At 35.4% G+C, this 23,933-nt stretch overlaps 1 protein-coding gene and 1 long non-coding RNA gene across 23 annotated transcripts in view; one reads left to right on the top strand and one right to left on the bottom strand.

The window, feature by feature from the left end:
• The window catches only part of LOC125646011 (transcription factor ETV7-like), a 59,219-nt gene that overhangs the window by 6,900 nt on the left and 28,386 nt on the right, over positions 1–23,933 (bottom strand). For 9 of the 22 annotated variants that reach the window (XM_048872101.2, XM_048872103.2, XM_048872102.2 and 6 more), the window contains exons 2-5: positions 19,479–19,560; positions 6,638–6,745; positions 3,208–3,312; positions 1,740–1,835 (exon numbers count right to left, since the gene is read on the bottom strand). In XM_048872101.2, coding sequence (XP_048728058.1) covers positions 1,740–1,835; positions 3,208–3,312; positions 6,638–6,745; positions 19,479–19,560 — 391 coding nt within the window. Of the gene's footprint in view, positions 1–1,739; positions 1,836–3,207; positions 3,313–6,637; positions 6,746–6,940; positions 7,271–19,415; positions 19,459–19,478; positions 19,561–23,933 lie in introns of those variants that run through there. The other 13 variants (XM_048872108.2, XM_056141364.1, XM_056141363.1 and 10 more) reach the window with 6 other exon arrangements.
• Positions 1,744–6,747, top strand: LOC125646028 (uncharacterized). Its single transcript, XR_007359556.2, has 2 exons — positions 1,744–1,875; positions 3,614–6,747. It is a non-coding gene; the product is annotated as an uncharacterized LOC125646028 (long non-coding RNA).

The following is a 23,933-nucleotide window of genomic DNA, read 5'->3' as shown; positions in this document are numbered from 1 at the left end:
TAAGGATTTACAGTGTATCAACAGTTTTTAAATCTTGGCCTTAGATGTAAAAAGAAAAATTGTAAAAATTGTCAATGATCTAGGTCGCTCTTCATCACAGAGCCTACCATAATGCCTTGTTAAACTTCATTATGCAATAATACATCTGTCGGAACAAAAATAATCAAATACTATGTACACTGTCAGGCTACAAAAATAACTACTTCTGTTAAAGCATTTTTACACTTACACTCTCCTGATTTTAAGCTTTTCAGAACTATGATATGCGATAGCAAATAAAATTGCTTCCTTTTATTTCACAGTTTGTCTTCCTCAAAGTCAGCAAATTACTTCCTTTTTGCATCACCACTCAGTATAGCAGATAAAATCTACTTGACTTTGAAGTGTTATTTTTTACTATGATGGGATGCTTTTATAAAATCTAGCTCATATATACTTGTGTGTTGTGTTTTTCATAACGAAAGCTGTTTTTTTAAAAACAAAGGCAGCTGAATAAATGTTTGATAGTTGTGATCTAAACAAATACACCTTTCTTTAAAGGGGGCATCACTGTGCCGCGTTACCTGGAAACATGAAGAAAAAATAAAATAAAACACGGAAACACTTCTGTTAAAAACACAATACTTTTGAGCGCTGGATCAATACCACGAATTACTAGCAGCAAGTCTGTGTCATATTAGAAACATTTTACTGGCCGTATATCCGGTCTGTCTCAAAGATCAACACGGAAACGCAGACATGTTTGACATTTTCTCGATCATTATCACTCCCTACAGTTTTCCTGAAATATCCGGATGATTAAGTTTTTACATGACCATAAATAACGCTTTCCTGTGATCCGTTTCCTGGTGGAGAGGAAGTGTCGTAAAACACACGGATCAGTGTGTTTGGAGATGCGATCACAGAATCGATTTGATAATGTTCAAAATCTGTCCGCCGAATGGTTAAAATGTCTTACAGTTGTTCTATATGAGGATGGGTATTTTAGAAGGATAAATTATGTCTTAAAATGCACTTTACGCGTGAACCATCTTGCATCTGTGGTAATATGTTTGAGATTAAATTGAGTTGGTCAAGATTGAAGGGTTTATACACGCCCGTAGCAACGATTTTGAGAGGGAATGGTTATAAAACCGCGATAAGGAAAAGTATATTGTCAAAATAAGGGGACCCCCTTTTATGGACCTCTTACATGTAATTGGCCAAAAACTCTTTCTTTGATTTTAACTTTGTACTCCGGACTTTAAAGAAAGAGTATTCTATTCTAAAATACATACAATGTATACAGTGTAGCCTGTTAATGTTTTAAAACACTTTCAAGTTTGTTTCACATTTGCAGGCAATTTCAAATGTATCCACGCATCATTTTTAGTTGATGGAATAACGATGTAAGTAGGTAGAAATGTTATACACGTCTTTGTGCATTTACTAGATTTTATTTGATTTTTTTCTATTTCCGGAAACACAATCTCCTTGAATCATTTCCACTGTCAACATGTAACGAATCATAGATATACTTTAAGAAATATCAACGTCCCCATTTATATTACCAGTCATGCAGTTGAAATACTTTATCTATTCTTTCGTGGGAATTTTCGTAGAAGGGCCGTCGAGTTTTTTCCTTATGTTACATGTAGATGGCCAGATTACTCGAGCTTTAAAACAACAGCAGGTGAGGGGAAGATTCTGGTGGTTTTTTTTTTAGATTTTAATGAACAGGTGCGCAAACGTTACTTTACCTGGCGATGAAAACTGCTGTGGGATTTGAAATGTAGATGCTGATGGCGAAATATTTTGGTAGGGTGAGCCTGTTTGGCTGTGACCATCAAATGCACCTGAAATCAAAACAGGAAGCGATGACCAGCTGGTTACAAGGTAATTTTGATGCAATTAAGCGTAAAATCAGCCGCTAAGGTTTTTTGGGGCCTACGTTTTACAAAAAAAAAAAAAAAAAAAAAAAAAAAAAAAAAAAACAACTAAGACCAAAATCTTCGTTTTCAATTTTTCAATTTAGTTTATATTGATTGAATTGTGATTTTAATTTGAATAATAAGAATTTAGTTATGCATTTCGAAGGAATTGTAAAATGACATTTTCTATTCAAAAATGGAAGCGGAAGAAAATAATGTATGCACACTTTATATATAGGCATTAATAATATCATTTATGTAAGAACACTAGTGTGGTTTTCCAGAATTACAAATGTATGCAGTATCATCCAAACATGTACATAGTATTACACAAATGCAATATGGAAGTTTGAAGTGCATTACATGATAAACACATTATTTGAAGAAAACATATTATTTAAATGACACTTGTATATAAATGCAGCATTTTAGAAATTCAAAAGTAATTAATATATCTGCCCATTGAATAAAAACGAAAGAAAGTAATTTTGTTAAACACATAAAAAAATCAGCATCGAGTGATTCTGTATGTTTTTTTCATAGGTTGTTTTTCAAGTTTCATATTTATTTAGGGTTCTTATATGACAATTGCATATTGAAATCTCGTGGTATGCAGGTCCTATATACCCCGGATTTATGTCACGTGATTATGCCGTTTACATGTATACATGTAAGATTGAGTGCCTACAAATCCGATTTGCAAGTCGTGGTTTTTGAAAATCTCCTATGTAGGTAGAAATGAATGTATTTGCAACTGTAACATTCAAACCAAAATATATATTTAATACACGGAAACTCATATTTTACATGTGCACTGCCATTCCGGGGAATATGTCTTGCAAAAACTTAGTATAAAACAGTAAATTAATAAAATATGATTAATAATGAATAAATTTCCAACATATTGATAATAGCAATTAAGAGTTATATATTTAAAGATTTTAAAGATCTATCATTCAAAACTTTTATCCGTGTTTTCAATAAGAAATTATTCTGCCGAAACAATAAAAAAAAATTATTCATTGCCTCCTATGGACAGAGCGAGCGCTCCGATGTCAATAATTATCTACAGGATCATGTCCGCGGTTACCTTATATACCAAACATAATGGAATAGAGAATTACGATAGAAAACATCAAAATACTATCTTTATTTCACCTTTAAAATAAAACATAAAAGTGCATACAATTTACTATCATAGTCTATAGATGGATATAGATATTCCGGAATTAAAATGTCCGGACTGAAGGTTGGAGAATTTTGTGAGTACAAAGCTCCGTATTGCGCCTCCACTCACCTGAATTTTTCTGGACGAGCTTCGTTAATGCGTTGTACAATAGGTCTCCATTCTTTGGCACTCTCTCCATAAAATCACTTCTCTTTAAAAGGCACAGTGCTTTTCCTGCACAAAACAGTTGTCATGGATAGTCAAATCTGTCATGTGACTGAATCGTCAAGTGCTAAAGTCATTGTATGAGTTTAGTATCATTCAAAACTGATTTCACCAGAAAATGTTTCAATGACTCAATGATAAAAGCTTGATAGGTCCTGGTCCTGGTCTCATTTTGTGTATTTTTTATGAAGGATTGGTTTAGGTGTCGTTCATCTTAATTAATAATTAGGATGTATATTAATGATTGGTGGCTCTTTACCATTTTACAGCTTCCTCCTTGTCTGACACCTAAGTGTTTATAACATTACAGTTTGAAGACCTGTTTATACGACTCACAAACCGACGAGGAAGCATTGGGGGTATTTATCGTACTCTGCTACAACAGAGAGCACCTTCTGCTATATCAGGGAACACCTGCTACAAGAGAGCACCTTCTGCTATAACAGGGAGCACCTTCTGCTATATTAGGGAACACTTGCTACAACAGAGAGCACCTTCTGCTATATCAGGGAACACCTGCTACAACAGAGAGCACCTTCTGCTATAACAGGAGCACCTCCTGTTATATTAGGGAACACCTGCTACAACAGAGAGCACCCTCTGCTATAAAAGGGAGCACCTTCTGCTGTAACAGGAGGCACCTGCTACAACAGATACCACCTTCTGCTACAACAGAGAACACTTTCTGCGACAACAGGGAGCACCTGCTACAACAGAGAACACCTTTTGCTACAACAGGGAGCACTTGCTACAACAGAGAGCACCTTCTGCTATATCAGGGAGCACCTGCTATAACAGGAAGCACCTGCTACAGCAGATAGCACCTTCTGCTACAACAGATAGCACCTTCTGCTACTACAGGGAGCACCTGCTACAACAGAGAGCACCTTGTACTATAACAGAGAGCAAATTCTGCTATAACATGGAGCAAATTCTGCTATAACAGAGAGCACCTTCTGCTATAACAGAGAGCACCTTCTGCTACATGTATAACAGGCAGCACGTTCTGCTATAAGAGGGTACACCTTCTGCTCTATTGCAATAAAATAGAGTACCTTTTCTTTATACAACAGCTAGTATTTCTTGTGAGTTCCGTCTTACACGTGGCTCACTGACATGTATGTTCGATAATGTCAATATAATATGCATGTGTAATTAACATATACAGATGGTCAGTGCAACATAAATTAAATGCACACAGTAGATGCACATGCAGCCCGGAGAAGGGGTGGGTGGGTTCGTATGAACTCGCCAACCTCCACCTGAAAACCGATTACCTATCAAAATCGAAATTGATTCCATATTGAACGTTGGTTAGACGTACGTATTAATTCATTAAGACGAATAATTGATTATTAATTTCATTACAGAGATGTCGATAGAATTATCAGGATGCAGGGTTTCACTCCAATAAACCCACAGCGTCTTTAAATCGGATGTTCGAAAAAAAACACTAGCTCTGAACAACTAGCTGATCAAAGTCCCGGTCGCAATAGCGAGGAGCGTCCCCTGTGAATTCTTAACTACGGCCTTGAGATAACATGCACTAACAGGGAAGGTCGGGTATATCTTTTGTCTTTCTCCGTGTTTTACAATGTGTGAAATGCTACGCGCTTATCATATTTAAATAAACTCATGATATATTAGGCGGGTATTTTTATTACTTCCTGAAAATCAGTGTTGGCTGTACATATCTAAAATAAATTCTTTCTATAACCAGTATCGTTTTTCAAAGTGGGGGGTGGACGTGGGGGATCAGAGAAGATGACTCTACCATTGTCTCAAATTCTTGCGAGCTAAAACAAAAGGGTTAGTGTTCACCATTCGTTACGTGGATTCAGTTCTTCACTTCAAACTTCAATATATTCTCAGAATATACCATTCAATACTACTATGAAAAGGGGAGATTATACGTGCACATTTTACTGTGCCTGTAAAAATAACTAACAACGAAAAATTACCGTTGTCAAAAAAGTTGGCGGGGGCAGCACACCCCCACCCCCTCGTTCCACGTGACTGATTTAAAGAATCCGAATACCTACGTATTCACTAATGAGTGGAATCGTTACGCAGGGCTTGAATTCGATACCGTTTACATTACTTGTGTACTCTCTTCCATTAAGGAGGTGCTCTACATTGTTATAATGGCTGACTTCTTTTAAAAACATGGATGAAAAAATCAATATCAGCAATATTTGACTTTTCCTTTTCTATTTAGATACCTAGCCGAGTGGCTCAATAGGCTAGCATAATGACTGCTGAACTGTAGGTCGTAGGTTCGAGTCGAGCAGGGATTTTAATTTCCCCCCCCCCCCCCCCAGATTACCTTCTACAAAAATTGAATTTTTTGACAAAATAAAATAAATTTGAAAATTTTCAACTTCAAAATATTGTACATATCCACCCTTTTCTTCTACATCGAATTTCTCTGTTGTAGCATACGCCCTTAATCAATAATGAACTACACTTATTTGTAGGAATTAATTATGCATTTACTAATGTTTGTCCGTTTGTTTGACTGTATGAAAAATGATCCAACTAATTTCTAAGGGAGAGAAGATTGATTTTCTCCCAAATGATAGAAATAATGAGTTTGATGGAAGCGCAGGCCTTCCGACCGCCTGGACACATCACGAGAATCTCCAGGTTGTGGGGGTGGGGTGGGGGCTGACCACGCTCAGGGCCCTCTATATCATTACTCAGCTGTACAATGCTTGATTTGTCGTGCAGTGACAGGCAAATACAACATGTAACATGTTTTTGGAGCACAAAAGTAAAATTGAAAGGTAAAATTTTCCCGTACATGATCTGTCTCTAAATATAGATTCACAAGAAATTAATGCTCTGGAATTTGATATGTAATTAATATTCAGATGCTGTTAGAGTCTTTGTTTCGTACAATAGCACGACCTTGTCATTCAATGTAAAAGACCAAGATGTTGACATCAAAGGTCTGTTTTTCATCATTATCATTTTACACCAATGGAGTCTCAACTGTTTACCTTAAATTCCTTCTTTCTTTCTTTTTTATTTTTTTTATTTTTTAGAAAATCTAAAAGTACGTTTTTGATATGGCGCGAGGCTTCTCGGGTCGTAAACACTTGACAAATTTATTTCTATATCAGACCTTTATACTTGAATTCTGAAAGCTTAACGTTGTCATTCTTATCTTAACAAAAAGGTAATGTATTTTGTTTTGCCCTCGATTTAATTTAAGATAGACTAATCATACGATATCAGAAATATTTTCATAAGAACCATTCGACAACAAAAAGAGGAAAAATGACGATATCCATCTTGAAATTCGCCGAATTGAACACAAAATGTTTCTTACCGTTCATGTCAAACTTGTCAGCGGGTACTGCGTCTATTGAATACTCCTCCCCGCACCACCGTAGCCACACAGCCACCTCCTCTTTCGTCCATTGCTGGGGATGTTTGGCTAAAAATAAATACATCACTCTATTCAACTGCTCTCCCTTAAAAGTATCCATAGGTCAATGAAATAAAGAGGTAAAAAAAAAAAACCCTGACAGTCCTCAAAACAAAACACAAACAGGTGGCAAGTAGGATAATTTAAAAATTGAATAGACAATGATGAATTGTAAAAATCGTCACATAAATATCCCGTGTATACCTTGAATGACGTGAAACACAACCTCATTGAGCAGCATGTTTACCTGCCGTAACGCTGTAGCCGATACTGACGACTGATCTCTAAACACAATCAGCTGTCTCTATTCGGAAACGAAACGGTAGGAAGAAGGAAATCCTAGCGATAAATTTCTCGGAAATAGTTTTGTGTATATGTGTATTGTACATCCAAGAGGATAGCCACAGCGCACCGAGTGACTGATAAGTAGTCAAATCACTTGTACATTTTTAATACACAGCGTGCGGAGATTAAAGCTTTATCCCTCTAACTTCTATACAGAGTAGTTGTGAAAATAACAACACGTGAACACGTCATTTGTCTTTCCCCCCAATTTTTCGTTTAGTCACGAATGTCGATATTCCATGAATTTCAATGTGATCGCATTCTCCAACCAATGATTTTAAAAACATTTTTTTTTTTGGTTGCCAAAATGTATATATATTGAATAATGATGAATATCCTGACCTGTCTCAACACGGCATGTTAATGGCAGCTTACAAACATGGACAGGAATATACGGACTATATTTTGTATGTTGCCTTCGTATCTACAGTGGACACAAAGTTCATATACATGTACATCGGTGACGAAACATGTCCATGAAAAAAATATTCTTCTCAGTCATTCAAGGACAAAACAAATTAATTTTCAGCGAAATCAAATTCATTTTATCTTTTTACGTCTTTCCCCATATCGACATTGTTAAGTTCTTCCTGTTTATAAGTAAGTAAATAGTCTATGATATGTGATGTAACAATACTTAACACGATCTTTAAATCATTTTACAAAGTACGAGAGACCGGGTGCACCGTACCTATACGTTCTATGAACGATATACATGTGTCTAATTTCACATTACATCTCTTTTTTGTTTGGTATACAATACACGTTTTGAAAGTGAGCACGAAATAATAAATGACGATAACCAAGCTTTTTTTAATTATTCATTCGATCGAAGATCTTCTCAAATGAGCTAAATATAGACACAAATTCTTGGATTACCAAAAGGTATACATGTATGGCCAAAACCTGCCAGGAGTGTCCCCACTTTTGATATTTTGATATTTGTAATTACGTACGTATATATGTTCTGTAAATGTACCACCGCCATGTTTATATTGTTTGTAACATTCTACTGATAAGCTATACCAATTAGCACAAATTACTGCATGAAACAGGTCTTGTTTTTGGAATGTATGTGGATGCCAAAAATAAAAAAAAAATGAAAACACACTATACAATTACCATATGGAGATTCAGATTTCATCATGTTCAAGAATGCGTATGATGTGTTCAAATATAGAATTAAATTTTGTAAGTACTGTATATGCATTGAAAAATTATCGTAAAACCCTACACAATGAGCTCATTGCCGTTTAGATTTTTATAATGCAAAATATTAACTCTGACGGAATTGCAAATATTCACTTTACAATTTTTTTTTTAAAAAGTTTTGGATATGAGAATAAATTCGGGTGTGAAGAGGTCATTGAACAGACGCGGGCCACTTAATTCTCACGATCCCTGACCGGTCATTTCATTCATTCTATCTACACCGAATAAGCACCGCACCAGGAAGACCACAACGTTCCTTATCGCCTCCTCGTTAAATCAATGATACTCTAAATAAAGTGATTTGATTTTAGATGGCAGACATAAAAAGGCCTTCGGTCGGATTCGTAGATGTGTTTCACATCTCAAAACACGTGTACCCAGAGAAGGAAGTGGAGCAAGTGGAACGTGTACAAGTAGGATCTGGCGAATAAGAAACGCTAGATATTTATGTTCCTGATATACAAGTCTCCCTGGAGTACTATGGGAAGAGATCTGAGACAATTGGCTATTTACCAAAAGTTTTGATACATACTTGTACATTTTTGAAAAGTTTTAAGTACTAGTCTCTGTAAGAATCATGCAAAATCGAAAAAAAAGTGGTATAGTCATATCTGATGATTTACTTTAAAAGTGACTTAAAAGTAAACATTAGGTTGTTTTGTCATGTACTTGTTCATTTTTTTCTCTTCAAAATAACTTGCTTACATGTTCATCCGTAAAGACCTATACTTATATAAAGGTGTGTAAACGGTTGTAATATAGATGTTCAGTCTTCTTTTTTTTTTGTATGATATATTTTTCTATTTTCATTGTATAATTTTCTAATGTGTATTATAAGATATGTTTTTCATTTGTATTGTATGATTTTCCGTTGATAACGTACGTTTTCATTTGTATATATTGTATAATTTTCCGAAAATAAATATTGTTTCTATTTAAATTATATATTTTCTATTTTTATAAAAAAAAAAAAAACGGGTTTATAAACACCAAAGTCCCATGTTTTCCAACAATTTGTTTTGTCTTACAGTGGGGAAAAGCATTAAATTTTATGAAAATGCATGTTTCACCTTTTTATTCCTAAAGCTCATGTGCCTGTTGACATCAAGATGGTCATACTTTCATCGTATAATAAAGACTTTAATAATTTTAGGAGAGATTGCTTCCTAACGGTTCATTTCTTTGTACACATTTGATTGAAATTGTATATTAAACCACATATATTCTAATGCTATGATGTGTCTATTGTATTGTATCCGATTTTCACTTCTATAACAAATTCAATTACATGTATATAAAAAAAAATAAGCTATGCCTCACGTCGACATACTTTTCTAAAGCGTCAACGCGCTTCGTGAACTATAGCGTCAACGGGCTTCATGAACTATGCTGGCTTATATAGCGTCAACGCGCTTCATGAACTATGCTGGCTTATATAGCGCGCTTCGTGAACTATGCTGGCTTATATAGGCCAATCCGAAAACATGAGTTATCTTTCCTTGATCCGGGACGTAGTGCGCTTGCGTAACAGTAGTTTAAGACTTCCGGGTAGTATATTCGAGAAGCGTCATTATGAACAGTGCCGAAGGCCGCAAAGATATTGCTGTATAATTTTACAGTAATCACGCCAACAAATATTTTAACATTAATAAAAAATCCCAATGCATAGGTTTACTTCATACACGTGAAAATAAGCAACTTTGCATGTAAAAATAATACAAAATTAATGTTTTAAGTAGAGGAGGAACCCCCCCCCCCCCCGATAGAATGTTCTATCGCGATATCGTTAAAGAGAAGGGCCTGTCCCGAGACGCAGTTAGATTATTCTAACTACCCCCCCCCCCATTTTCCAGGATTTTACGTGTTTTATGACTGAAATTAGTATATATCATATATTGCATACATTTCCTCAGAATCTTTAGCCCGTGTTTTAATACAGTCAGATTTATAATAAAATATCAGAAGTTACTTGTTCAATATCAATGTAGTACATTCAGCGATAAAAGTTCTGCCACGTCTAGTTATGTCGAACTGACACCTCTGGATTCTGAAAATGTCCATCTCTTCGATTGGCGAGTAAAATTTATCCCAGCTTGTACTTGTAAGTGAGAGGCCACTGACAGATTTCCAGCTGTCTGTCCACTTGTAAACTTTATACAGTTTCAAATACAAGTATAACCATAAAGAAATTCATCGTCACAAACCACATTTAGACATGCAATGTTTTGAAAATAAAATAACTTAAAATATAATTGAACGCCCTGAATTTATAGTCGGCAGGAGTGTGTCCTGTATACAGCCATTTTGGGTTAAATATTTGGAGTTTTACTCAAAAGTATTTTGTAAATTTGTGGCGAAAAGGGGGGTCTAAATCTGAGATTGCAATTTCTGTTATGACATGATACGTGCCTATACATAATCAAGTACATTTCAAGGGAGCTAAAACGAATAAAAGAGGGAAGGTACAGAGACGTCAAAAGCATTCTATTGGGGGTTAAACTTACCTATCCCCCAAAGAGTACATTTGAGAATATGGCAGCCCGCCCCCCCCCCCCCCCCCCCCCCCTTGATCACACAGATCTATGAAAAATGATTTATATCAATCGAGCAATATTGAACAAAATTAATTTTAAATTTTTTATTTAATTACCTATTTTTCAGCATTTTAAACATATCAGTTGATATTAACAATTCCAGCTTCATGCTGCAGTGTACAAATGATTTGCACACAGAATGAACACGTCCAGGTACTTTGGAGAAAGTTACCCAAACATTGCAATCTGGTTTATTTTTGAAAGAGTCAATTGGTAGTGGTGGAATAATTTTAACCCTGATAAAACAACGAGAGCGTTGATTTCCTAATCTAATTGATTTTTTTTTTATTATTTTGGAAAGAGGGGGGGGGGGGTGTTATGCAAGATCTTTGCACGTGTCGATCCTTGTAAAAACCCGAGCTTTGAGTTGATGAGATGCCATCATCTCTTGAGAATCAGAAGTTCTGTTTTCATACAAAATAATTATGTCAGTCGTTATTGGAGACATATGTAAACAAATGAATGTCTGCGCGATTTCAAATTTAATTTTTAAACAACCCCTCTCCCCCCGAAAAATCACACCCGACTCGATCAAGAAATTCGTTTTTGTTTCCATTAACATTTTCTTACTCTCTCGTACAAATAATTTCAACTGTTTTCGATTTTGAACAGCACCCATACTAATATAACTCTTATAATATATGCGAAGTATGAGTTGTTACTACCCGGAAGTTGTCATATGCACACTAAATGTAAGAATACAAAGAGAGATAACTCACGTTTTCGGAAAGGTCTATAGCGCGCTTCATGAACTATGCTGGCTTATATAGCGTCGCAGTTCATGTCTTCATTTCTCAAAAATGAAATTTATGTTTGATATTTACATCTTACTTTCATTTCTGTCGGCGTACTACATTTATCAAGATTCATACGCACAATGGAAATCCATCTAAAGAGGTTTGACCACAATTAAGGGTTTGAAGATCCTATACTGTAAAGAAATGAATTGAGGGAGGATTTTACCAAGATAGGAGATGATTTTACTGATCTTTACACCACAAAAATACAGCAGGGGGAGCACTGCCCGCAGACAGTTTGACCAAGATTTATCCTATAGAAATCCGAGGGTTTGACCAAAATGAGGAAGGAGAGTGTTTGAATAAATTTTCTATAGGACAAAATGGTGTGAACAGTTTACCTAGATGACGCATTAATTGTCACCCTTGTGTACAACTCTAACTATTGAATGTCAATACCTTAGTTTGAACCCCCAACCCCCCAACCATGTCTGTGTAAAACATTATTTACTTAATAAATAGCATTTTCAAATATACATGTCGTTTTGTTTATTCACCTGTTGTATATAACGATAAACGAACTTCCGCTCCGAGACAAATATACTATAAAGCAACATAGAATACGCCAGTTATGATATCTAATACAAATGAAGCATTATAGAATAATACGGTTTTCTAGACGTGTAAATAAAAAGGATACAAAGTAATGACAAATATAGAATATGTATGTACAGAGAAGATTATAAAAGAAATGAAAAAGTATACAATACACACAATACAAAAATACGCATTACAAATATAAACCATAGACCTTGTAATTACATGTACGTGTATCTTCAAACAGTCAAACCTCGCAAACCTCATTATCTCGAACTCTATGAGGCCAAGAGAAAAGTTCGAGGCATCCGAGGGTTCGAGATACTGAGGTTAAAACACATAAAGAAAATGTAGATGCGATTTCCGACTCATTTTAACTGTCTTGCATTCTTTGTTATCCAATTCAAGTGTCTAGGAAGGGCGTTGTGTCTAATGATGATAAAAATCAAAGCAACGTGAAAGTGAAATTTCCATGTAAAAGCTGGGGCAAAGAATTAAGGCACCAATTTATCATTTGTTTAATTTATTTGTATATTTTACTTAATGTCTTTCTTTAAAGGCATGAACAGTAAAGGATTTGAAATATTGCTATAAATCACGATTTTTAAAATCTCTTGAATTAATGATTTCTTCATTTGTGTCGCAAAATGTTTATTTTCAAACCAGATCACGTACCAATTGCTAGGTGCATCATTTTTGCACTGGGTAACACTTTAATCACAAATATAAACGTTCTGTGTCAAATTAAACTGGTTCACCGGATATTATGGTTTACTCATTAACATGGGGGGATATCTGTAGTGTCACTAGTTAAATCGGTCATGCATTGCAAAACCGTTTCATTAATCCTAATTAAAACTTGCTTATTAAGGGAAAGTTATTAAAAAGTTGACGGAGATTACAAGTATTTGTTTTTATTTGAATTATTAATGTAGACTTTACATTCACCATATTCAGAACGGAAATAAAGGTATATCGCTGTATTATCGGATCAAAACGCACCGTTGTTACACCCTTTAACAACATTGTGCACGTGCCTATAGATATTCTTTAATTCTAGACCATAAACTGAGAATACACTTAAGTCAAAATTTTGATTACTTATACCTTAAAAGATATACTGTATCTTGCACAAATGTTAAAAAAATGCAGGTTTATAAAATTCAAATGGAAACATACTGAAAAATTTTATTTATTTATGAAAAGTATTTCAAAAGTTACCTAGATTTGAAATTTAGACTTAAGTCTATTCTCAGTTTATATATGGTCACGAGGCCTGAACACTGTATGTAAGAAGTCTAAGACTATTCCTACCTGTAGCTACCATTATCTGTTAAAGGATATATTACTACGGAGTACTGTTTCCAATAGCTCACCCCTCCAACCCCTCTATTCCGTGACAGAACTCACGAACAGGTTTTCAAATTCACTTTGACCTTAATTCAATTACTAGTATCTTTCTCATTATTGTTGATGGATATTAAATGAAATGTGCATTATTTTACACCTGGAAGCAAGGTTACTTTTAGGTTAGTGAAATAAGTAATACTACTGATGGAAAAGTTTACATATATACATGTAACTTATCTCGATACCTACTGTGTCCGGATATGCTAAGTTTACATTGTTTCCTCATACGATGTATATGAGTATAGTTTTCTGACGGGAGATAAAAAATCGATAAAATGTGAAAGTTTTCTTCCAACTACACTTTTACTTTATCTTTTTTTTGCGAGAATATAGTACACGTGTTACTCATGTGTCAGGTATATAGACATCTACAATGAATATAAATGCAACCGTGAGAGCGGAGCTCTCCCTATAGGTAACACGTATATACATGTTTAAGAGGAAAATATAGGAAAATAATGAAAAATTAAACCATAACTATGGAACTTGAAAAGTTTGGTACCAATGGCGTCGATTCGAATATTAGCGCGTGGACATGTATTCCTCCATTTTGAATCTCGTCTACCCTAGTTCACGTCGTTCTGAGATGTTACACATAAAATCCGTAAAAGCATGTAAATCTTATTTTCCTAATCATATATAATCACTCCACGATTAACGCCATGTTTTTTGTTGTGGTTCAAACGCTATGTTTGTAAATTTGCTAAATAACGACGCTGAATATGACGTCACAATGTACTGTTTACATCGATTGTGTTATATTTCCCGCGTTCAATATATAGGCAGATCAAAGTCTAAAATTAGGATGCTTTGATACAGCTCCGTCCGTGTGCCAACTTCGGGTTGTTTTTGTCCTGTTTTGGATATAGATACTAATGTCAAAACTTTTTTGCTTCGCCCTCAAACACGGTCACGCCGTAAAACATATTAAAGTTATAAAAATCGTTTTAAAAAGCTTATCCATCACTACGTTTATATAGTCGTAATAACTTTCTCTGTCCTGTGTCAGGCGTATTGTGAAGTAACACTAATGGCTGTCCTTATTTACATTAGATTTTTGTATTCACTACAGCTGGTGAATAAGATTTAAAAAAAAAAAAAAAAAAATGAAATACACTGTTCATGTAACATTATCCAGAAAATATTGTCGAGCGATATAGGATAAGCGTCTGATTTGATCAATGAAAAAGTGAAAATTGTGAAATTTTCAAGATTTTAAAGATATCTTGTCCAAAGGTCATTTCTGGCAGGGAATATTCTCATATTTACAACCAGGTTTGCGCCATGATTTTGTCAGTTTCATGTCTGAAATCAAATGTTGTCTTCTTTCGGTTTTTGTTATATGCCTTAACATCGCATTTAATACCAGTGTTTGTTTTAAAATAAACATGGAGGGCACCAGGGATTATTATACCTTCAGAATAATACAGTAAACTTCATTGGTCGAGGGCTGGTCACGTGGAGGGAGACAATTCGTGATGTCTCCCTCACGCGCAGGGTGACAACTGTGTTGTCTCCCTTTAGAAGATAACTTTTAAAGCGAGCAACGTAATAGGAAAATATGCGGGATCGTAAATCATAAACTTCAGCGTCAACATTAACGGTCATAAATAACAATCGAGAAAAAATATAGTTCCATTCTAATGCAATTTTGCATTTACCTTGATGTTTTCGTTTTTGTCTTGAAATACGTTACGAAATATTTACGTTTGACGTTATGTTTTTGCGTCATTCTACTGTGACGTCACAACTCTCGTTTAACTTTCTCAAACCTCAATGTTTTGCTTTCGTTAACATATATATCTAATAAATGTATGACATTGAGTGTAAAACAAATTAATGTATGTAGTTGAGGGTAACATTTATTTCACCCTTCGAAAACTATTGAAAAGTTATCAGAATTTTCTGCAGAGAAAGTTATTACGAATTTGTTTAAATTTTTAAAAAAAGAAGGTATATGGTACAAGTCAATAAATGTGTGATAGTTATTTTTTAACGTTCGGATTCTTCAGGATAATAAAACTATTATGGTGTTTAGCAGGGAGACATCACAAATTACCTGTTTTAACGACTTAGGTCTGTCGCGGCCGGGATTCGAACTCCGGCCTTCCGCATGCGGGGCGGATGGTCTAACAACTAGGCTACCACGGCGTTTCAGACATGTGAATCCAACGAATAGTGATCAATCTCATAATCCCTATAAAGAATACAAAACTAGAGAGTAGGGTAAATACAGAGGTGGAACCAGGCATCCAGGAGGAGTAAGCATTGACTGTTGACCGGTCACACCCACCGTGAGCCCTATATCTTGATCATGTAAACGGAATACAGTAATCCGTAGTCAAAACCAGTGTGTAAAAAACGGCCCGAGAACTGGTGTAAAACACGTCAGCAAAACCAGTGTGTAAAAAACGGCCCAAGAACTGGTGTAAAACACGTCAGCAAAACCAGTGTATAAAAAACGGCCCAAGAACTGGTGTAAAACACGTCAGCAAAACCAGTGTGTAAAAAACGGCCCAAGAACTGGTGTAAAACACGTCAGCAAAACCAGTGTATAAAAAACGGCCTGAGAACTGGTGTAAAACACGTCAGCAAAACCAGTGTGTAAAAAACGGCCTAAGAACTGGTGTAAAACACGTCAGCAAAACCAGTGTATAAAAAACGGCCCAAGAACTGGTGTAAAACACGTCAGCAAAACCAGTGTATAAAAAACGGCCCAAGAACTGGTGTAAAACACGTCAGCAAAACCAGTGTGTAAAAACGGCCTGAGAACTGGTGTAAAACACGTCCGCAAAACCAGTGTATAAAAAACGGCCCAAGAACTGGTGTAAAACACGTCAGCAAAACCAGTGTATAAAAAACGGCCCGAGAACTGGTGTAAAACACGTCAGCAAAACCAGTGTATAAAACACGGCCCAAGAACTGGTGTAAAACACGTCAGTAAAACCAGTGTATAAAAAACGGCCTAAGAACTGGTGTAAAACACGTCCGCAAAACCAGTGTATAAAAAACGGCCTAAGAACTGGTGTAAAACACGTCAGTAAAACCAGTGTATAAAAAACGGCCTGAGAACTGGTGTAAAACACGTCAGCAAAACCAGTGTATAAAAAACGGCCTAAGAACTGGTGTAAAACGCGTCCGACAGCATTGGGTCTAACACTAGGTTGTATTTGTAAACTTGATCGTTATAACGACCAAAGAATTTGCGAAATGCTGATTTTAAATGAGATTGTGGCACGCTAATTATGGTCCCTCTTGGCGTTTTGTACATTGTATCTGTACTACACAAGACTTTGACAAATAATTTTAGTTCACCTGAATCATAGGCTGAAGTAAACGTTTCTAATCAACAGTTTTCCGTCCTCGGTCGTTTTCGTAGTCATTGTCGTTATTTAAAATATTACATTTTCAATTTCTACAGATCCACTAGGCCATTTTGAACCAAGTTTATTCAGAACAGCATGATCATTTTGAACAGTGCTCGGCACAAAGTATCATAGGGTAATGGAATTCATTTTTTAAAAAGGCAAATCAAGGATCATACCTTTTTCCAAGAGAAGGTAACTGGTACTGAAGAAAATAAGGGAGTTTTGAACATACATGTAGGACCACGAGATTAGAAGGCCATGCCTTTCAAAGAGGCTTTCTTACCGGATTACTTGATAGATATTCGAACTAATTCAAACCGGAAGCCCCTGGGTTAGGGTGGAGCAACAATCGTGATCCGAAATTTCACAATCGAGGCCACAAAACAAAAGATTGTCAAATTGGTATGCAAGCTTTGCCATGTTCATACATGTATAGTGATCTACGGGACCAGATCGAGGCCACTTAAGTTTACACGAAATGACAAAATGACTCGGGAGATCCTGAATTTTCGAGTTAATGTCGCCCAAAATAAAAATGAGTGCCATTCAAGCACAAAATAAACAAAGAAAGAAGAACTGGTCACCATGTAATGCGAAAAATAAAATATGGTATTTCAAGTGCTTGATTTTATACCGTAGTATTGAACCAAGGGTAAGGTCGACATGCGTTTGTTCGAATCACGATCCTGTCGGATAGGATGTGACTACGGGTATAATACATGTAGATCGGATTAAGTTAATATTGTGGACAATGACCTTTTGAAATTTAGCGCTGAACGGAATTTTCAAACACTTACAAACTTATAAAAGCATCAATGACGTCTTGTTTTTGTGTGACCTCGAGATGAATTGCCTATATTGCTGCAGATCAAATGTCCAAAATCAGGTTAATACGTCATTGTTTGTAATCCTAGTCTAATCTAAATCAATCACTTTTATCTAATATATTTGTCGTAATTGTATCAAATTGAAAAGATTCAAGATGATATTTACTCTTATTTTAGAGTCATAAAGAGGAATACGTTTGTGTGCTTTACTAGTTGTGGGCAGATTCTACAAATTCTATAAATGAATAAAGATGAAACGTAAACCCCCGGGATCCAGTCTTGCTTCATAACAACAAAACCAGTTTTCTGATTTCATGTACTTTTTCACATTACCCTTTATAGGCTCTCCTGAAGTCTAGCTGATTTATCAAACTTTAATTCGCCAATGGAAATAATGATTATATGGTAGAAAAGAAGCTGTATTTTAGTTTTGAAAATACACAAGGGTATGGACTACAATCCTTCACGCCAGCATACTTTTTATGTGGCGCGATAATATTAACATTAATTCTACTTTCCTTTCTGTCGGAATTCTTAGCGTTCTATATTTATAAAGTAGTTCTGTATTCATACGCGCATTGTTTACAACCACAGCGCGTTCACGAGGAAGTGCCTATCATAACAATTTGTGAATACATTATCAAAAGCAAAAACATTGAAAAAAGTTCATATATCATAATGATCAGGAGTATGTGAACTAATATATTCTGTACATATATCATAATGGTCAGGAGTATGTGAACTAATATATTCTGTACATATATCATAATGATCAGGAGTATGTGAACTAATATATTCTGTACATATATCATAATGATCAGGAGTATGTGAACTAATATATTCTGTACATATATCATAATGATCAGGAGTATGTGAACTAATATATTCTGTACATATATCATAATGATCAGGAGTATGTGAACTAATATATTCTGTACATATATCATAATGATCAGGAGTATGTGAACTAATATATTCTGTACATATATCATAATGGTCAGGAGTATGTGAACTAATATATTCTGTACATATATCATAATGATCAGGAGTATGAGAACTAATATATTCTGTTGGTAGTTTCCGTTGAGAATGACGATTTCTAAACATAGTTACTCATGCACTGAGTAGTGTTCATACGCAGGACAACAATAAAGGTGTGTGGCTGCTTCCTCTTAGAATGTTATATATGTATCTCTAGAGAGCGTTTGAAATTTTAATTATAAGCCGGTTCAAAATTAACATACCCACACAACGTCGTGTATTCTCATATTCTCAAGGTTAGCACAGTGTTACACTGTTTAATTATGCAGTGGACACTACATACAAGGCTTAGGAGAGTTATCATTTCATAGACATGGAAACAGTTTTAAAATGTTGTTTAACAAACTCCATTACATTAGCTTTTGAATGATTTCAGTTATACACTATATATTTGCATGGTTAAAGAAAAGTTGATAATATGACAAGCGTTCCATTTCCAATGAAGAATTAGTAATGTAAAAAAAAAGAACCTATGTACAAATTAAACATGTGGGGATCGAGATAGACATTTCTTTGGAACATTAGGAATACTTAAAAATGTGTCTTACATGAGAGAAGTTCCCTATAAATGCACATGTATTATTCCTGCTAAAGCACGCTTCGTCACGTACCTAGGCTGGCAGGGACCACAGGCTGAGGTAGAGCTGTCGTCTGCCGCTGTGGGTAGCTGGTCCATGAGGTATACATTGGGATCTGTAAAAAATAGAAGGCTACAGCCATTCTCATCTACTGTGTGCTTTAATTCTATGTACAATTGTATTAGAAGCGTTGCAGATGATGCCGCCTCAGTGCTAAGCCATTTTACATAAAACACAATTATGTACATGAAAAGTGAAGATAAAGAACAGTGATCAATCTCATAACTCCTATAAGCAATACAAAATAGAGAGTTGGGCAAGCGCGGACCCCTGGATATACCAGAGGTGGGATCAGGTGCCTAGGAGGAGTAAGCATCCTCTGTCGACCGGTCACACCCATCATGAGCCCTATATCTTAATCAGGTAAACGGAGTTATCCGTAGTCAAAATCAGTGTGCCAAGAACGGCCTAACAATCGGCATGAACCACGTCAGATAGCATTTGACCCAATGATAGTTTGTATTGGCAAACTAGATCGTTATAGACATGTAAGAAATTACGCTTGTGGGTATTCTTTTTATCACACCCTGTATTTTTTTTCTTTTTTTAAGTGAATCAAGTTCTAAATCAACATCACTCCAGTTACCAGAATGGATTCCAAATTTCAGTCTCTACGAGAAGTAAACAAAATGCAGTTGAGATTTGAAAGCGAGACTAATTGTAGAATTTGTTTTCAAGTAAAAAAAAAAAAGGTACTATCTACCGAATAAAGATCGACAGTCTACTAAAATTAAAGGTTGCATTTGGGATGTGAAATCGAAATGAATTGTAGAATTAAAGAATTTCGATAAAGAAATAAACTGAAAAGTTCGAAATACAAACATCATCTATATAGATATAAATTTAAAAAAACACACCCCAGATTCTGTAAAATACAAATATTTCTCAACAGTAGTTCTTCTCACACTTTCTGAAATCTCAATGCATCCAACAGGTCACGCCATTTTAACATCCACTCAATACCAAGTAATGGAAGTCCAGGAAACAAACGAAATAAGATAAGAATACTATTAAAACAATTATAGCGTCACGCACAATTCTTAGGACATTATATTTTCTAGTCAAGAAGTTGGGGTGTTTTTGTTTGTTTGTTTGTTTGTTTTTGTGTTCTTTTTATTCATTCATATACACTCGTTGTGTCGAAAATTCGGGTAAATCCTGATATACTGGGTTTTTTTTAAAACATTTTTATTACATGTCATTTTAATGCTAAATTTGTAAGGATACATGTGTATAATTTAATTCTTATTGTATCCTTGTCTCTGATTGGTCAATTTCCAATTCAGGAACGCAAGTTATTTTTGTATAACCTGGTTTGGTATGGGGACACACCCCCTTGACAACCAGATGTTGGAACTATTTTTTTCTCTCTCTCTAAATTTACATCGCAGCACTATTTTTGAACAGCGTTCTATGGAATAGAAAGTCAACGTGCACAATTATGTCAATAAGATACTTCGGTTTGATACACATGTTGTTTTCTCGTTGTCAATATTAGCATCTAGGCCTACTTGTACGCAAATCACTTTTGTACAACATCTTTCTCTGTATGTATGGTCGAATAATACTATTAATAGATTAAAACAAAGATATTATATTCGAATTAATGATTTGCCAAGTAAGCATTACCCTGTTCATTTTGAAATACATTTCTCACTGGGGGGGGGGGGGGGGGGGGGGGGGGGGGGGGTTGCGTTGTTTTATCACATGACGTCAGACACATTGACATGTGGATCGCTATTTGTTACTTGCTTACATATTTTCTTGTGTCGGATTTACTATTAGAGACAACATTGCATACAAGGGTAAGTTTTCGTTTAGTAGAAGTTTTCACAGAGTTGAAAGCCGTAAATTATTGCATTTTCTGATATTTGATGATTTATTTTGGGTAGGCCTAAACAATGCAATTTCCCGTATTTTCTCAATCTGTCGGAGATGAGCGACTTCAAAGTCGATCTCTATCTCTAAAGGGCAGCGAAATACGCATTACATGGATAGTCTACACATATTTTCTATCATGATAAACTTCACTTTCGATACAATATTTTGATAAATGGCCAGGCTCCGTAGAACTAAGATGGCGACTTTTGGCTTCGCAGCTAGACGCTTCGTGTCGCTGTTGCTAAGTAAATCATTGCGCGGCTTGGTTGACTTGTATTTTTCCGAGTTTATGTACATTTTGATAAACGAAGGTTAGCATCTTTGTCTCTTGCATTAAATTATAAGGAATGACTTTAATTCTGGGGCAAGTTATGCGAGTATAACCTGGTTTGGGTCAGTTTACGCTTTTTTATAATCCGCTTCGCGGATTATAAAGCATAAACTGACCCAAACCAGGTTATACTCGTAAAACTTGCCCCAGAATTAAAGTCATTCCTTAAATAATACCCTCTGGTGGGTAAAGAACTACAATCGCTCACGACCGCGATCTGACTGAACTTGAGCACCTGTTAGCGCAACTGAATACTGGTTTAAAAAATAAAATAGCAGTGACAGTGAACTTGCAGCGACTAAGATTTAGATCTAAGTCTGCCACAACTTTCCTAAATAATTGAGCATGCTCACATATGATTATGTGTGTTCAAATCCAGACAAAGGAAATCATGAAAATAACCGATTCCTTGAATAAACCTTTGATGATGCGTTTGCTTATTTTTGGGGGTGGGGTGGGGGTGGGGGGATGGCACAAGTATATGTCAGGTCCATATGATGCATGATGGGATATATACCAACATCCGGCTATCCTGTAAATATTATACCATTACAGATCTTCGCCACTTGGTTTTCTTGTCTGATTAGAAAGTCATTATTGAGCATATAACATGTATGTATTGTGACATACTCATAGGATTACATTTTCAGGTTACCAGCTTGCAATATACTCAATAGTAACTCAACTCTTCATCAAGAGACATACAAGTAAAATATTGTCTCTATAAAGGTAACTATAGTAAAACCAAGATATTACAAAATAATTCTATATGGTGAGGTTTTCAACTTGCCCATGCAATACATTCTTATGATTTCTAAAGAATATTTGATAGGTTGAAATTATAACCTGTTGAATTTAACAGTAGAAAAGGGACATGATCTGTGAATTCATATAAAACTGTAAACTTGAGTCACGAAACGCATGAATCCTACACATCTCATATACAGTCGTATATCTATATATTTTTTTTTACTTACTATGTATACATGTAGTATCTAAATAGGGGTACATTGTCAATGCGTACGTTTGCTGAATGTTTTTCCCAAGGTCTTATATACAGCTACCAAAAGGCCCATTGGAAACATCATCGGAGGTTTACCGCAAATTTCGCCGGAGGTTTCCATGTATGGCTGCCTGTAGATAGCAACCACGGTGTGGTCAGTTTCATTTCCAAGACGGGAAGTTATCGTAAGGTTGCCGTCATGTCTATGGCAGATCAGGAAGTTGTCGTAAGGTTGCCGCCAAGCTTGTGGCAGATCTGTCACAATAGTTCACCGGAAACCATGCTTTTAGGCAAGAGAAGATATTACTTCCATTTATCAAAGAATATGGCAGCAAATTTTGACTAATCGACCGTCAATTTTATGTTTCTCAAAAGAAAACGTACCATTTGATATAGAGTGAAAAAGGGCATTGAAAAAATTGATAAGAGAAAGTTTGTTGCCTTTAAGCACCGACAGAACCTTACAGGCTCTTTTTGTTTTTGGATGCATTTGGTCAAAACACACCTTAATGGTGATCATGTTGTGAAACAATGGGACAGGTTCTCGTTTATCAAATGCCACTCTAATAAATTACATGTATCATTGCTTAGTAAATAATACCGAAAGTTGACACCACAATGTTATCAGGTATATTTGATAAGCAACAAAAACTTTTCTAATTCAAGTCTCTCATTTGATCATCCCGCATTAACATATTGCAAGATGAATGTATGTCAAATTGTTTTCTTTACGGGGGTGAAAACATTGATTTTGGCGTCAAAATATTCCACCTGGGTACATTAAAGATCTCTTTTTAAAGGTATTCAATGTATACCGAACATATTTAACTTCTAATAAACGAATGGTGTGATTTCTGTAATCATGGGATCATTTTGAAGGGGTTATGAAAAAACTAACCCACCATTGGAACTTACAAAATTTTGATTTCTTCTTAATTTATTTCACCTTGAATTTTACAACGCAGTCTATACCTGTAGGAAGACCACATTTTATTGAGATGTATTTAAAAGAAATTGTATTTCCGTAAAGGTCTCTAGGAAAAGGTTGTATAAACTATATCTTTATAAAAACATGACATAAAATTAATCATTTACCGCAATTATTATAGAAAATTAGCTATTTTCTAATTTTTATCAAGGGTGGGTAACACTTTCAAAAAATTTCATGCGCGAAAAGGAGGGCTTCTAATCATTTACCAATCATGTGAATATA

Source organism: Ostrea edulis, chromosome 6 (assembly GCF_947568905.1).
Source record: "Ostrea edulis chromosome 6, xbOstEdul1.1, whole genome shotgun sequence".
Taxonomy (NCBI): Eukaryota; Metazoa; Mollusca; class Bivalvia; order Ostreida; family Ostreidae; genus Ostrea; species Ostrea edulis.
This window is presented reverse-complemented; position numbering and strand designations above follow the sequence as displayed.